Source organism: Hermetia illucens, chromosome 3, assembly GCF_905115235.1.
Source record: "Hermetia illucens chromosome 3, iHerIll2.2.curated.20191125, whole genome shotgun sequence".
Classification (NCBI taxonomy): domain Eukaryota; kingdom Metazoa; phylum Arthropoda; class Insecta; order Diptera; family Stratiomyidae; genus Hermetia; species Hermetia illucens.
This window is the reverse complement of record NC_051851.1, coordinates 49673581-49689205: the sequence shown is the minus strand read 5'-3', so window position 1 is coordinate 49689205 and position 15625 is coordinate 49673581. Positions and strand designations below refer to the sequence as shown.

General features: G+C 40.7%; 1 protein-coding gene across 3 annotated transcripts; it reads left to right on the top strand.

Annotated features, from left to right (window-relative positions):
• The first annotated feature begins 3004 nt into the window (after window positions 1-3004).
• On the top strand, window positions 3005-13695 carry LOC119650793 (trypsin eta-like). 3 transcript variants are annotated; one of them, XM_038053926.1, is made up of 7 exons: window positions 3005-3179; window positions 5386-5604; window positions 5687-5708; window positions 5782-5932; window positions 5994-6310; window positions 6514-6759; window positions 13415-13695. In XM_038053926.1, the coding sequence occupies exons 2-7, from the start codon at window positions 5600-5602 to the stop codon at window positions 13595-13597; spliced, it is 924 nt and encodes a 307-aa protein (XP_037909854.1). In that variant the 5' UTR covers window positions 3005-3179; window positions 5386-5599; the 3' UTR covers window positions 13598-13695. The 3 variants fall into 3 exon arrangements, with proteins under 3 accessions (XP_037909854.1, XP_037909855.1, XP_037909853.1); XM_038053927.1 differs by having other exon boundaries at window positions 5386-5718; XM_038053925.1 differs by lacking the exons at window positions 5386-5604; window positions 5687-5708.
• Window positions 13696-15625: the final 1930 nt, after the last annotated feature.

Below are 15625 nucleotides of genomic sequence, written 5' to 3'. Positions count from 1 at the left end.
AGTTAAAAACAAGTCGGGAAACCGGAAGCTTGACGCTTCAGGTATAAAAGGTTTTGTGTTTCTCTATGTGGGCAGCATAACGTAGTTCTCCATTGGCTTATAGCATTGACCCCAGATATTTAAATCGCTCAGTTCTGGGCAGGTTAACACCATTGCCAGAACTCAGCGATTTAAATATCTGGAGGGGCAGATTACTGCCATTGAAAGAACTGAGCGATTTAAATATCTCGAGTCAATGCTACTAGCCAATGGAGAATTGCGTAATGAAATGTTTCAAGCATTAACGCCAACTGGATGAAGTGACATTCCCCAACTGGTGTTCTTTGTGATCGACGTATCAGCGCACGTCCCAAATCTAAAATTTTCTGCAATGTCGTCCGTCTGTCGCTCTCTATAGTTTGAGTGTTGACTATAAAGGACAATGAACGGCGTCTTGTGGTAATGGGGACGAAAATGTTGCATTGCACTGGTGGCGTGACACGTTTTGATCACATCTGAAATGAGAATATCCGCGATCGATATGGGTTTGCACCGATCGTGGAAAAACTGCGAGAGAGGTGTTTTCGATGGTGTGGTCACGTAATTCACGCTAACGAGAATTCAACAACCAGTATTGGTCAGAACATCGAAGTCAATGGTAAGCAACCAAAAAGCTGGCCAAACAATGGTCGCATGATACACTGTATGGGGATTTGAAGGTCTCGTGATTACATCCTGATCAGGCATTTGATAAAATAAAATGACGAAACCGATCACGACGAGCCGACCCCGCTTGTAAACTGAAGGCTGAAGAAAAAGAAGAAGATGTGAGGAGCGATGAGCCTAACAGTTCCGTGTCACATAGTTAAAAATTCGATTGGCATATATTTTTTAGAAAGTAATTTAAATAAATCATTTGATGGAAAGCCCTGTATTGAAATAGTCAAAATCATACGCTTCACACTCTGAGTTTAATATTATTAGCAAATGCCAACAATTTAACCAACATCAAATATAAACAAGTCGGGAAACCGGAAGCTAGACGCTTCAGGTATGAAAGGTTTTGTGTATTTCTTTTATAAAGAGATTTGAGTGTGCATTTGTCCCATTAGCATGTAGCACGTAAAATCTGCATATATTATGTGAAAATAGCCACTTTCAAGTGATATTGACATTCATAGTCTTCAATTTGCAGAGGAGCGACAGTTTTGACCTAGTATAACTTTGTCAGTAATGGTGCGATTTTCACCAAATTTGGCAGAATCATGCTCTATACTGTAGTCTATATTGCTGCAAATTTTGTAATTCTATGGTGAACTTAAAGGCGGTTTCTCCGTCAATTACTAAAAATTATAGTAATATACTATTATTAACTTTATTTGAACAGGTATCGGTATGGAGGGTATTTCGGAGCCTAGATGTCATATATTGGCAGCCTCCTGATTTTTTTCAGATTTTTCGGTTGGGTAGTTCCTGAGAATGGGTTCGTTGAAAAAATGATCACTTTCAACCCCCCGCACTCCCCAGCTTTTCAACAAAAGTCAAAACTACAACGGCTTCGAAAAGTACTAACCGAGACCTTTAATTTGGTACCCCACATGACTATATTTGATGAAAAAAAAAATGTACACCCCCTTAGATTCGTTGTAAAGGGATGTAACTCACTATATGCGTGAGCGTTCACAGTTCCCACCTTTCCACCAAATTTGGTGCGAATCGCTACAGCGGTCTCCGAGAAAAATGCGTGTGACGGACGGACAGACAGACAGACGGATAGACAGACAGATAGTAAACCGATTTTAAAAAGGGCTAGGGAGAATTAGATTCTTCTTGAATGGAATTTTAATATTTCACTCGAATTTCAATTATTCACGTTAATTATGACGTCAGCATCTTATTTGTATGGCTTAGGATGCTGTTAATTAGCACGAAATTGATAAGTTTGAACTGCTATAACTTTCCCAATAATAGTTGGATTTTCATGAAACTTGGCATGTGTATGCACGAGGCTGTCCTCTATATCGGTGCAAAATAGTACACTTAGGAGTAACTTAAGGGGAGGTTTTTAGTCAATTTCTAAAAGTTGATAATATACTATTAGTAAATTTTTTGAGTAGATACCGGAATAGGACATCTCTCGAAGATTAGATTTCACATAAGTGTTTTACACAAAATCTTAAAAAGTGCTGCAGATAAGTAGATTCTTCATAAATGCGACTTTAAGATTTGACGCGAATGTCAATTATTCCGGGTAATTATGACGTCAGCATCTGATTTGCATGGCTTTGGAAGCGGTAAATTCGCGCGAAATTGCTAAGTTTGAACTGCTATAACTTTGGCGTTAATTGCCTGATTTCTACGAAATTTTGCATGTATATACGAAATATTGTCCCCTATGCTGGTACAAAATTCGGAAGTCCTAGGATGAATTTAAGGGGGGTTTTTCAGTAAATTTCTAAAAAGTAGTAATGTACTATTAGTAAGTTTTTTTGAGCAGATATCGGAATGGGACATATTTTAAGGCCTAGATTTCATCTAGGCGCATCACTCCGATTTTTTCTGGATTTTTAGGTTGGGTAGTTTCCGAAAATGAGTCCTGTCTCACTTCAAGTGCGTACATTTTGACACATTACTCACGCACTTTGCAATTTATGCCAAAACTAATATCAGTTTCAGAAAGTACAAATCGAGACCTTTCATTTGATACCCTACACAACTATATCTGGTGAAAAAAATTTTTGAATCCCCCCTTTGCATGTATGGGGAGCCCCCTTTAAACCCCACCTAAATTTATGCCACTCACTGTATGCGTGGGATTTCATAATTCCCATCTGTCTACCAAATTTCGTTTGGATCGGTTTAGCCGTTTTGGAGAAAAATGCGTGTGACAGACAGACAGACAGGCACACATTGAATCGATTTTAATAAGGTTTTGTTTTACACAAAACCTTAAAAACGGGGCCTACTTTACAGTCAAGAATCAGGAGAGGAAGGCCATGCCCGATCATTTTTGACAGTTGAAAAAAGTTTTTATTTGATGTGCCATTTAATAATTGTGCAATTTATTTTAGATAAAATTAGTTTACTATTTTAAAAAAAGTCATCGACATCGTATGAAAATTTTGTGTATCGCGAAATATGAACGAGAACTAATGCACTTTCAATTCGTCGAATCGCATTCAAAGAAAAATGTAAAAGTGGTCAAAATAAAAAATTGTTACAAGTATCTTAAGCAAATTATTTTATTTTTGTTTTACTGAGGATAGTACAAAGTGTGTTACCTCAAACCCTCCTCATTTACCTGGGCTTGGGACCAGCATGCTATGTAAATAACAAAGCGGAGTTAAATTCTACCTATATATTTTTCTGGGCTATTTGATCAGTATTAGATTGGAAGGTATCTTACGCATTGGATAATATCCATGCTAAGAACCAGGATAATCCAGTGGAATCTGGGAGGTAGCCACGTCACCAGAACTGTGAACAGGCACCAGGGTGGCACCATTACTCCGGTGCTCTGGTTAATAGTGTTGGACGAAATTTTACGGATATTCGAGAGGAGCGAGATGTAGGTGGTGGCGTATGCCGACGACTTGCTAATATTAGTGCGGGGATATTCCCTCCATTATGAGTGACATCATGTAAGGAGCGTTAGGAAAGGTATGTCTACGGTCTCGGGTTAAAACCCAACCAAAACGGAACTGATGCTTGGCTGAATGAACAAAGATTGGTTCTTTCCACGTTAATCTGGATACTGGACAGCGAAACCCTACGCACATAGTAACATCATAGATGTAGTACCTAGGGAAATCGGGGCATTTTCCACGGAATATGCAACGCACAAGCTGAACTTCCAACCAGACCAGATTGGCAGACCAGCGACGTGTTGCAAGCCTATGACATAGTATTCTTCACCTACGAATTAAAGACGATCTGTGGTGTCGGTGGTGGGGTTTTCTCGAATACGCACAGTGTATCGGATTTGAAATATCTCCCAGGTTTCGCCAGTTTATTCCAGACGGAAATACTGGCGACACTGCAAACCCGTCGTTGGCTGAGGCATTATCTGAGCCCCAATGGTAGCATAGCCATTCTGACCGACAACCAAGCGGCCATTAAAGCCTTGTACGCAGCAGCGACATCCTCCAAGCTGGTGCGGTAGTGCAGTAATGCGCTGAACAGTCTGGGTCACCCTCCTTTTCGTTTCCGGTCATAGGAACATAGAGAGAAATGATCAGCCTCACGAATTCGCCAAGCGAAGATCTGCCAGTGCTTTGGCGGGTATAGCCTATGCCCCGCTGGATTAGCAGCGGCGGATCTCAGATGGCGGAGGTTCACCACCTGTGCCAAGCCAAAGAGGATTTGGAGCGCTTATAACAAAACCCGATTGCCAGAGCTTTTGTGCTAGCCGCGTTCAAATGCATACAAGATTACGGCGGTCTGCACGGGGCACTGGCCCAAAAGGGACCATGCCGCCAGACTGAGCATACCCCACAATTCGCACTGCCGAAGCCGCAGAGACGGGAGAAACCTCAGGCACTTCATTTGCGATTGCCCAGCTTCAGCTAGAGTCAGGCTACGTACACTAGATAAACCATTCTTTGGGACCTCAGATATATTTCTAGCTGCAGGATAGGAGAGCTGCTTTCCATTGTGAATGCTACGGGCTGGCTTTGAAAATCTGAGCCCACTGGATTCTGCATCCTTGCTTTCGAAACAACAGTTACGGTCTTAAGAGTTTGTGGAATCAAAACGGCGCACCACCACGCTAATTGGGCTCTTCGGAGCGGCCACTGACACCTACCTACTTTCTCATTATCTTTGATATTTCAAGGATGAATTGTCTAAAAAAATAGACTAAAATTAGCGCTTCCAATTTAGCGTAAATTCTATTTTTAGAAAAAGCAGAAAATGTATACCTTCTTTTTCTCAAAATTACAAATTTGCACACAATGGTAGCGATACATAGAATGGAACTACAAACCTAAATCGACCGCGATAAGTAACATAATATGCGTATGGAACCACATGTCTGGCAATCAATGGTAGACATTTGCGACATTTTATCGCTTTAAGTTCGGTATTTTAAGCCGAGTGTCTCACCCACAACATCATGGAATCCATTCCAATTAAAAATAATCAATAACTCTCGGCTGCAAACCAGTCATAACATCATATATGTATGGATATATGTTCCTAAAAACAATTTCAAGTAGCTAAATACCCTTTATGTATGTCTTATGTCTATCTACTATGTTATCATTCATATCTTCATTTTGATCCGCTCTTTCGTAAATGATTAGTATTCCTTCGGCAGCTTCAAAAACGCTGTGTATATTGAAATTGTTTATAAATACCTTTATCTAATCTTAATCATAATTTGTCAAAAGAAAAAATCCCCATTAGCTTCTAATTCTAGTTTGATTGAATTTTTATGGAGTAGTATAATCCACTATCACGAAATCTGAATTTGTGTCGAATTTTCGGAAGCCCGTTCATTGATAAGTTTTGTTCGGGGTGATAATAAACAGGAAGGAAAGTCCCCACAAAATGGACAAATTAGTTTTCAGAATCTTGTGAAACATTATTTACGAAGTTGATAATTTTGACCGGAATCCACATGAAGTACATATTCTACAGCCTTATAATGTGATAATTATGTATGTTTTAAAAGTTATACGATTTTGTCTTTTATTTACTCTGAAAGAAATCCATTTATGAGTAATTTGGTAAGAAAAGGTAACATATTTAGGTATTTTATTACTACACGACGTTCACCTATAACAGAAGCTTTCCATTTAGTATGTGTCATATATGTGGTATAACATATTGTCAACGATATATTTGAACCAGGGTGTCTTTTATGATCAATTCAGTGATTTTTTATTTATATCTCGGTGGACAATAAATATGGATCGTTTGATCACTAGCTCTTTTCTGTACATTTTACTAGGTAACATATTTAAATTAGCAAATAGTTGAAAATAAAAGTGGTTTATATCCTTCTCTTGTAGTCTTTTCTTCGCGAGTTCTGTGTGCAGATCCAACAGTATGGGGTAAATATCCAGGAGTAGTTGCGATTGCTGTATCCTCGCTGAACAAGGCCTGCGTTGGACATATTATCAATAATCAACACGTAGTCACTGCAGCGCAATGTGTTCTGGACGAAGATACTTTTCAGGTTTTAAATGTATTCTGGTTTAAAGTTACTGCCGGCGATATAAAACTTTTCGAACCCACTCAATATAGAGCGGAGCGCAACATTTCGAACATCTTTCCCCATGAACTTTACAACCCTCAGACCAATGAAAATGACATTGCAATACTCAGGGTAAGAGATAAAGTAACACATACTTATATATTGCTTTGAGAATTAGTCAGTTTTAACAAGGTTCATGTATCACCTATAGATATCTAGTATTATATTATAGTAAAGACACATAACAAATTTTTACTATAATTCTAAATTCACACATACCAATCCTCTAGTAAATCAATATCCAGTGATTAACAAATATTTTTGTTATTCTGCAGTTAGACGCTCCCTTTTCGTTGCCGCATAATACAATTGAGCCAGTCATTCTCAACTCGAGAATAGTCAAAACCAGTACAACCTGCGACTTTGTTGGGTGGAAAATAGATCAACAACGACAATCTGAACAACAGTCAACTCCTATGTTGGTATATGATCGAGATTTCTGCAATTCACAACAATACCCTGGGAGAATTTTTGAGAGTGTAATGTGCGGGCAATTGCAAATGGCTGATGATCTACCTGTGGTAAGAGTTCAAAATAATATTTCAATGATCTGTATTTTAACATTTATGTAGCAACAGTCCTAATGGTAGGGCCATTATTCCCCTTTGACATCAACGCACTCGAAAAGAGTGAAGCCGTTGACCTTGAAGGTCTCCCTGCAAAACTTTATTGTGCAGCTCCTGCAGTCTATGCACAGATATTACTACCAATTATTTCTAAATCCTGGCAATAAGAGGCCTTTCCCAATGATGGAAGTAGGGGAAGAATGGCAGATCTTGATTAATAAAGCTTGAGTTGGTTTCCGATTGAGATCTTCGTGCATCGACCACACTAATACCCTTCGAATAATTTTGGAACAGAATGCGGAGTTGAAATCATCCCTCCACCTTCTATTCGTCGATTTCGAGAAAACCTTGAACAGCGTGAACAGAAAATCTATCTGGAATGGTTTACGCAGGTTATTATCGGGGTGACATATAATGGTGTAAAATGTTTGGGGCCGCATCGAGGTAAAATCTCAGAGGAATTAGAAGTTCAAAGCGGAGGGCCCCACTGTTGCGTCTTGTCTTCGTTATTTCTGCCGAGCGCAGCACTAAACTTCATGTCGCCCAACGCACTAGCAGCACTAAATCTGTTGTCGCTGTTTTGTTCAAAATTTGGAATAAAGCTATCTCAACATCAGCATCAGGCTGAGGCTGTACCGCCAATATTCTTCTTGGGCTGTTTTACAGGAGTAGTACATGGAAGGTGACCGTCACTGTTACTCAAAAGCTTCAAGAGTTTGTCCGGCCTGGTACAATTTCAAACAAAGAATTTCATTGTTGTATAGAAGATATACCCGTTCCCGTAGATTACACAATAAGCTGAGGCCATAACTATATTGCTACCTACGTCATGCAAAAAAATTTATTACCCAAGGAGGCCGACGAAAGGATCGCCTCTGAATCATATGGTGCAGAACAGAGAAGGAGGACTACAAGCTTTTCGGGACGTATTGGAGGGAGATGAAACACATTTCAACAACCGTCAACGCGTAAGTGTGGTTTGCGCGCTATGTCCATTTACGGGTAAATGCTACTCATCGTCGCAATAATCGGTATTCAGTCTAGACCTGTTTTCTCAAGGAACTCCAGGCAACTCTGTGTTGCCCCAAGTTCACTAACTCGATATCCATAACGGCTATCTGGTGCCTTGCTTACGCTATCGCTCCATCGCAAGTAGGGCTGCTCTCTTCTTCTGTCTTGTTTGTCCTTATAGACTTTCACGTCAGTAGCAAAGAAAATATTATTCCTAACATGAAAGCTTCTCTTAAAACTCATCCCGTTGCAGTTGTAGTAAAGGAGGTAAAGGAGTCCTTTACCACAACTGCAGCGGCATGAGAAGTAAAATGGATTAAATTTTTCTTGACGCTAAGTCTTACCACTTTAACGTACTAGCTATCACCGAGACTTGGCTGAACGACCCGTATAAAAACGGGGAAATCCTCGACAGTAATTGGACTATTTATAGAACTAACAAAAATTATGCTAACACTTGTGTTTCCAAACGAGCCGGAGTTCTCATCGCTATTCACAATTCCCTTTCTAGTGAGTCCTCTTAGACAAACACTACCTCTATATTGAAATCGTTTACGTCCCTCCACGATCTGACGAAGTTACTTATAAGGAATGAACTGCTTCCTTGGAAAATGATGACCGGATAGTCGTGTTTGGAGACTTCAATCGCCCGAACATCAGGTTCATCACTGACGAAAACGATAACCGCCTCCTCCTAGTCAACTTTCATGATCCCATCGACTTCAGCCTCATCTCTAATCTTTACCAATGCCTGTGACGAAGTGGGGGTTAGTTCAACTACTGACGCCGAGAACCTTTTCTCTAACTCTCTTCATCACTCTGCCCTTACAGTTGAACCCTCCAGCACAGATTATCCCTTTACCCCATTGTATAATTGTATACGATTCTTTGAATGCTAACTATGAAAGCATTATAAGTTATTTAAATAACATAGGTTGAACCAGTTCTCTGTTAGCAGCAGATCTAGATGTCTCCGTTGCCTCCTTCTTTAAGATAATCTTCCACGCCATCAACAGTTACGTACCCAATATAAGGAAACGCAGGCCTCAGAACCCTGGCTTGATAATAGTTTGAGGTAGTAATGTATCCAAAGAAGTAAGATCTACAAAGTCATCAAAAGTGGTGATGATTTAAAAGGAAAGTACGATACGCTTTCAGAAGAATTCACCTTGCCAACCCATTAAGAGAGAAATATTATCAAAGATCCGAAAAAATTCTTTGACCTCGTTTATATAACACGGAAAACAGCTGGGTTCCCTTACTTCCATGTTCAGGTAGAGCACAATTTTTTTTTGCCCACAAGAAAGATGTGATTTATTTGTAGATCACTTCAAAACACTTTTTGTCCACCTCATATCCCGTCATCAAAAATGTCAGCAGCAACGATCCCGGAATCTCTTATCGATGGAATACTTTTGAGCCGGAAGAGATCCAGAAGGCTCTTCAGGAAGTCAGCGTTAACAAAGGTCAGGGCCTGAACTTAATCCGTCTCTATTTTTTGGTGCAGTGCGTTGATCAATTGACGACTCCCATGTAGAATTCCCTCCCCTGTGAATTGCTCTCAATGAGCATATTCCCATCCTCATGGAAATCCTCCCATCAGACGCCTACCTCCAATAGTGGCGATAGAAGGTCTGTCGGAAATTATCGAGGAATCGCTATTTTGTCAGCAATCCCTAAACTCTTTGAGAAGCTCGTCTGTGATAAACTCTCTCCTGTCATTGACCCGCTTCTCAACGAGCAACAACATGGGTTTAGAAAAGGCGCCTGCCTGGCCTCCACAAATCTAAGTATCCTAGTTTCTGATGTCCTCTGTGAGTTGAGAAAATGAAACCATTGATGCGGTCTATACGGACTTCAGTAAGACCTTCGACCTGGTCGATCATCAAGTTTTATTGGGTAAATAACGCGATTTTGGTATATCGGGCTTATTACTCGACTGGCTCCAATGCTATCTTTATGATCAAGCTCAGTTTGTCAAGTTTCAAGGGCATCAATCCAAAAGAGTTCTCGTGTCTCCTGGAATACCGCAAGGTAGTCACTTGAGTCCTCTACTCTTTAACATCTTCATTTCGGATTTATCTCGTGTGTTATCCGATATACCTCACTGGTTCTATGCCGATTATCTGAAAATGTATCATAATATCAACAGTCAATCCGCCGCAGACTTTCTTCAATCCAAGCTGCAATCTCTTGAGCGCCACCACCTTAATGCTAAGAAATGTACACAAGACTTTAGCTGCAGCTCATCCCTACTTTATAGGCAACGAGAAATTGAACAGGGTGGATCATATCATTAACCTCGGTATAATTCTAGATAGCAAAATGCGCTTCAACATGCAGTATGACAGAATCCTATCCATGGCCAATAAACGACTTGGTATCATCAAAAGATGTGGGAAGGAGTTCAAAAACATTTGGATCACCAAGTGCTTATATATGACATTTGTACTCCCACTGCTTTAATACGCCTGCATTGTCTGGAACCCAGCTTTCGAGCTACCCAGCGATAGAATCGAATATGGTCAGAAACCAGATTTCCCTCAACGTCCCAGCAGGATGAACACATATGGGATGGGCGGGATGGTATATGGGTCATTTTGCTCAATTTTTGATAACACTTGATTTCTTCCTGCACTTAAGGGCTCGCCAACCTGAAAGCGAACTGTCCATCGGGAACTCTGTATTATGAAATATTCCTTCATCCTAGTCAAACAGCAAGCTGTTTACCGCGGCGGACCATTTTCTCCGCCGTGGACACATTGTGAAAAATTACAGCGTTCCCGACGGACAGAAAGAATTGATACCGAGAAAAAGTAGAAGTTCTTCTTCATCGGACATCACTTTGGAAGCGAACTTCGCAGCCGTGTACATTCAATCCCTTTTTGAATAAAACCGCTGAAACAGTCCGTGTGCTGTTTGACATCACCTTCCTCGGCGAACTGCGGCTCACGTGGACACCCCGCATTCTGTTTGACGAGCCCTTTAGTATTCTGTGAACCTTAGTGAGGCTTACATTTACAAATTTTCCTATTAAAGTCGATAACTGCAGGTTTCAGTTTTTGGCTGACTGAGGGTGGTCAAAGGGTAAGGCGAAACATGGACTGGTTCCTACGATGGAGCATAAAATCTGGGAAATGCCTGCTGAGCCAACACTAATAGTTCTACTACCAAACTCTATCTCCAACTCCACGTGGTGGAGCACCTTCTTAACGAAATACTGCAGACAGAGAAGCATGAAGGTGACTCTCCCGCGCCTAAACACGGGACAAATTGTACCAACTGGTCCTCCAGGTTGGGGGTTGGGTAAATCTGACAACCCTACATGGAAGTTACAAAGCCACAACAGGAGCCTCGGACTGGATTTATAATACAACGGCGAACCCGGCAACGACAATGGAATAACAATTTGCGCATTTTATCATGGAACATCCCCCAACATCCTTTTCCTATTCTTTCAGTGGATAACCCCTTCCACACCTGACCTCCTTCCAAGACCTGAGAGTAATACTGGGCGACAAACTTCGTTTCAATTCCCACTTCGTTGACATCATCAATAGAGCTTCCAAAATGTCTCATTTTATCCTACGTTCCCCCTCCGACTTTATCTCAATTCGGCCCTCCTTAACCTTTATTCAATTCCCTTGTCAGAAACATCCTTGAATATTGTTGTGTAGTTTGGTCCTCCTTCCCCATTCGTGATTGCGCGCGCTCTTGAAGTTGTACGCCCCTCTTTTATAAAAAGAACCTTCCACGCGTTGACTATCCGTCACGACTCCGCACCCTCAATCTCCCCTCCTTGCAGTAACGCCGCATCTTCCTTGATATGTGTATTCTTTTCAAACTCTGCAATTGTCTGATGGATTGCTCCGCCAACTCGGATATTACTTTTTGCATCGCCTCTTATAACACAGGTGGTGCGGAAATTTTTGAAGTACCCTTCGCGCAGCTCGAGATTTACCTCCACTCTCCGATCCCAAGACTATGTCGGTCCTACAACGTCCAATAGCTTGACTCCTTTGACTCTGTCCCCTTCTCTAGTTTTAAGCGTAAACTAAGCCATTTACTTGCTCCTCCCTCCGAGGACAGTATGTAATAAGGAATTTGTTTTTTGTGTATTGTCCTCATTAAATGAATAAATAAATATAGGGCTGATAACCAGCGTTGTGAGAGATGCGTTGGAAAGGGACCGGTTTCCTAGAGAAGAGTCACTACACTATAAATTATAGTGGTCATCCAGAAAACCATGTGCTCAGAGTAGCTTTCTTATTCAGCCAAAAAATGAAACCTGCTGTTATCGGCATTGAAAACATAAACGAACGGTTATGCACGCTTACGAGGCAAATTTATAAATATAAGCCTCATTAACGTTCACGCCCCTACGGAGCGGACTGCAAAGTCGTAGAAGCATATCTCCTACAAGGTAGTAGAACGAGCCCTCGAAGCCTCTCCCGATATGATATCAAAATCATACTTGGCGATTTTTACAGCCAAGCAGGGACGGAGCTCGTATTCAGGCGATATGTTAGCTCCCATAGCTTACATCAAAATACAAATGATAACGGGCTGCGGATTATTCAATTAGCAGTGTCACCCGAAATGGTTGTTGAAAGTATCTGGTTTGCGCGGAAAGTAGTCCACAAACACACGTGGGTCTCTCCAGACGGGACTACTTTCAACCAAATTGACCACGCGTTGATTGAACCCCGCCACCCTCACCCCTTGATGATTGTCAGAACATATAGGGGGCCAATATAGACACGGATCACTATCTCTCTGGAATGATGCTCCGAGCTAGAATAACAACACCACCCAGAATTCCCTCTGACAAGCCTTGCACAACATAGCCCTCCGCAACACTTATAAGGGGGAAATGGATGCCGCAATAACAGTTAATAGAGATCCTGGAGATGAAGAATCAACAAATGATCTTCACAAATACCTGAAGAACGTTATCATAAATACGGTCACAAGCATACTTAACCCCAGCCGCAAAAAGAGTCGGAACGGGTGGTTCGACGGTGAATGCAAGCTAGCAACGAAATGGAAGAATGCCGCATACCGAGTAATGTTGCATTCTCAAAGGACTTATCACGAACTCCGGCGAGCGGCGGAGAAGCGACTTCACAGACGGAATAAGGAAGCCTGGGAGAACCAATAGGTCTATGAACTCGAAAAGTACAGGGAGCAACCGCACCAGGCGCGTAAGTTTTACCAGTAAATCAGCGGGCTGAAGGCTTAAACATCTCGATGCTCATTCTGCCGAAACAAGGAGGGAAATCTGATTTCCGACAGAATGGGCATATTGGAGCGATGGATTGAGTACTTTGATGAACTACTGAACAACCAGGACGTCGGCGAGATGAAGGTCCCGCCAACTGAAGACGACGGACAAATCCTGTCACCACCAAGTATAGAAGAAACAGTTCGTGCAATTCATCGACTTAAAAATCATAATTCGGCAGGAGCAGATGGAATTACAGCCGAATTGGAATATGGAGGCGACCAATTACACCAAATGGTTCATCAACTGTTTATAGCCTATAGGTTTTCATCCAAAAATTTAAATATTATAATTAACATGTTTCTATTCTTTCAGGTGAATTATGGTGGCGGTTTGTACTGTAATAGTGAATTAACTGGGCTATTAACTATACCACAGAATGGAACATCGACTCCTAGCGTATTCACGCAAATTCGTTTCTATCGCAAATGGATTCAAAACCAAATTTATCGTGTGGATGTACCAACCAGGAGAAGGTCACCAGTAACTAAAATATAGAAAAAACCTGGATCAATACCTGGATTTGTTAGTTATGGACTATTGTTATTAACGTTTTCTAATTAGTATATTAAAATTAAAATATTAACATGCTTGAATCCATGTTTTGTGTAAAATGTCTGTCTGACAAATCCATTTATTTTGGAAATATTTTATCTTGTTGATCCGAAATATGGTGGGAAGGTGGGAACTGTGAGTCCTTACACATGCAATGAGTAACCTCGTTCCACCTATCCATTGCAAAAAGGGGTATACAATTTTTTTCACCGAATATAGTCATGTGGGGTAACAAATGAAAAATCACGATTAGTACTTCCAAAACTGGCCTCAGTTCTAACATTTAACGCACATGGCAGGAGGGAGGTGATCGAGGGCTGAAAAGAGATTAAGAGAGCCATTTTAGAAGCTACTCAACCTTAGAAAAAAATCACTAAGCTGCTATCATATGGTGTTTACAGATATTTCCGTTTGTTTTACAGATTTTGTTTGTGTTTACAGATTCTTTCGGTGCCCTTTAAGCGTATGACATCCGTTTGATTCCAGCTGATAAAAGAAAGGTTTCGAAGAGAAGAAGCATATATTGTATGTAGATGTGCCATAGGAAATTGATTTCATCAGCTTTCGCCCATAGTTCAATAAGGAGGGATCAGGAAACGCTGGAACGAAATCGCCTGATAATGCTGTTCAAACAAATATAAACCGAGCTCACGCAAACAGTGAATTACTTTATTCTAAGTCGAACTTAAGGAGGGGTCTCTACATATGCAAAAGGGGGGTGCTAATTTTTTTCACCAAATATAGTCATGTGGGGTATCGAACGAAAGGTCTCGATTAGTAGTCAGATGGCGGTCTTAATTTTGACACCTGTTGGAAAGATGGGAAGTGCGGGGGGCCAAAGTTATCATTTTTTTCACGAACCCATTTTTAGAAACTACCCAACCGAAAAATCTGGAAAAAATCAGGAGGCTGCCACCATATGGTGTCTAGACTCCGAAATACCCTTCATACCGACATCTCTTCAAATAAAGGGAATAATACTATATTTCTATAATTTTTAGTAATTGGCTGCAAATTCCCTCTTAAGTTCACCCAAGAATCACCAAATTTTTAGCAATGTACACTATAAGGTAGAGCACAATCATACCGAGTATGGTGGAAATCGCACTATTAGTAACAAAGTTATAAAGTTGTCCCTTCTGCGCAAATCCAAGCCTTTGAATGTCAGTATCACCCCAAAGTGGCTATTCTCACATAATATATGTATATATTACGAACTATGTTCTAATGGGACAAATGCCCACCCAAATATTTTTATATAAAAAATACACAAAACCGTTCATACCTAACGCGTCCAGCTTCCGGTTTCCCGACTTGTTTCCTTTTGTCCCCTCTTAATCACGAGCGATGTTGTGGCGATGAAAATCGTGATTTGAGGTTTACGTGAAGGTTTATTAGTTGATTTCCTGTACTGGTTTCCTGTATTTAAAAATATCCTTCTTTTCTGGTTATTTCTGAGTCTAAGAAATGAATCTCTCCCTTCCTTTTCCATTTTCAGAGTAAATTCTATGCGCCTTTTAATTTTTTTCCAGAATAGCTCCTATTTGTTGTCTTTTGACTTCGCATCACAGCTCATTGGCCAAATATCTGATCCAGAATCTTGGGAGTATTGCAGCCTCGAAGAGTTCATACTATACTCCAGGTTCTCCATGATAATTCCTTGTTTTTTTGCCTGAATTCAAGGTTTGAAGTAAAATGGTCATCAGTCTTGTTATTATAATCTCCTGCGAGGTATTCGTGCCGCTAATGAATTATATTTATGTGCCATTTACGCCTCAGTGGGGTTTCGATTTCTTGAAAGATTGAACCGCAACGATGCGTCTGACATTTTGGGTCCTTACATATCGCCCTGGTAATAGCTACTTGCTTTACCAGAATTCCGCTAAACCCTACTGCAAAGAGCATTTCAGATTGACTCCCTGTTGATGATATTGAAAGCACAATGTTCGACAATGGGTATTAATGGAGATA

Coding starts and splice junctions, on each gene's coding strand:
- LOC119650793 (XM_038053925.1), top strand. CDS start 3,093: ATGAAAATTTTGTGTATCGCGAAATATGAACGAGAACTAATGCACTTT. Junction 3,180..5,781: donor CAAAGAAAAATGTAAAAGTG/GTCAAAATAAAA, acceptor CTTTCCATTTAG/TATGTGTCATATATGTGGTA. Junction 6,311..6,513: donor ATGACATTGCAATACTCAGG/GTAAGAGATAAA, acceptor GTTATTCTGCAG/TTAGACGCTCCCTTTTCGTT.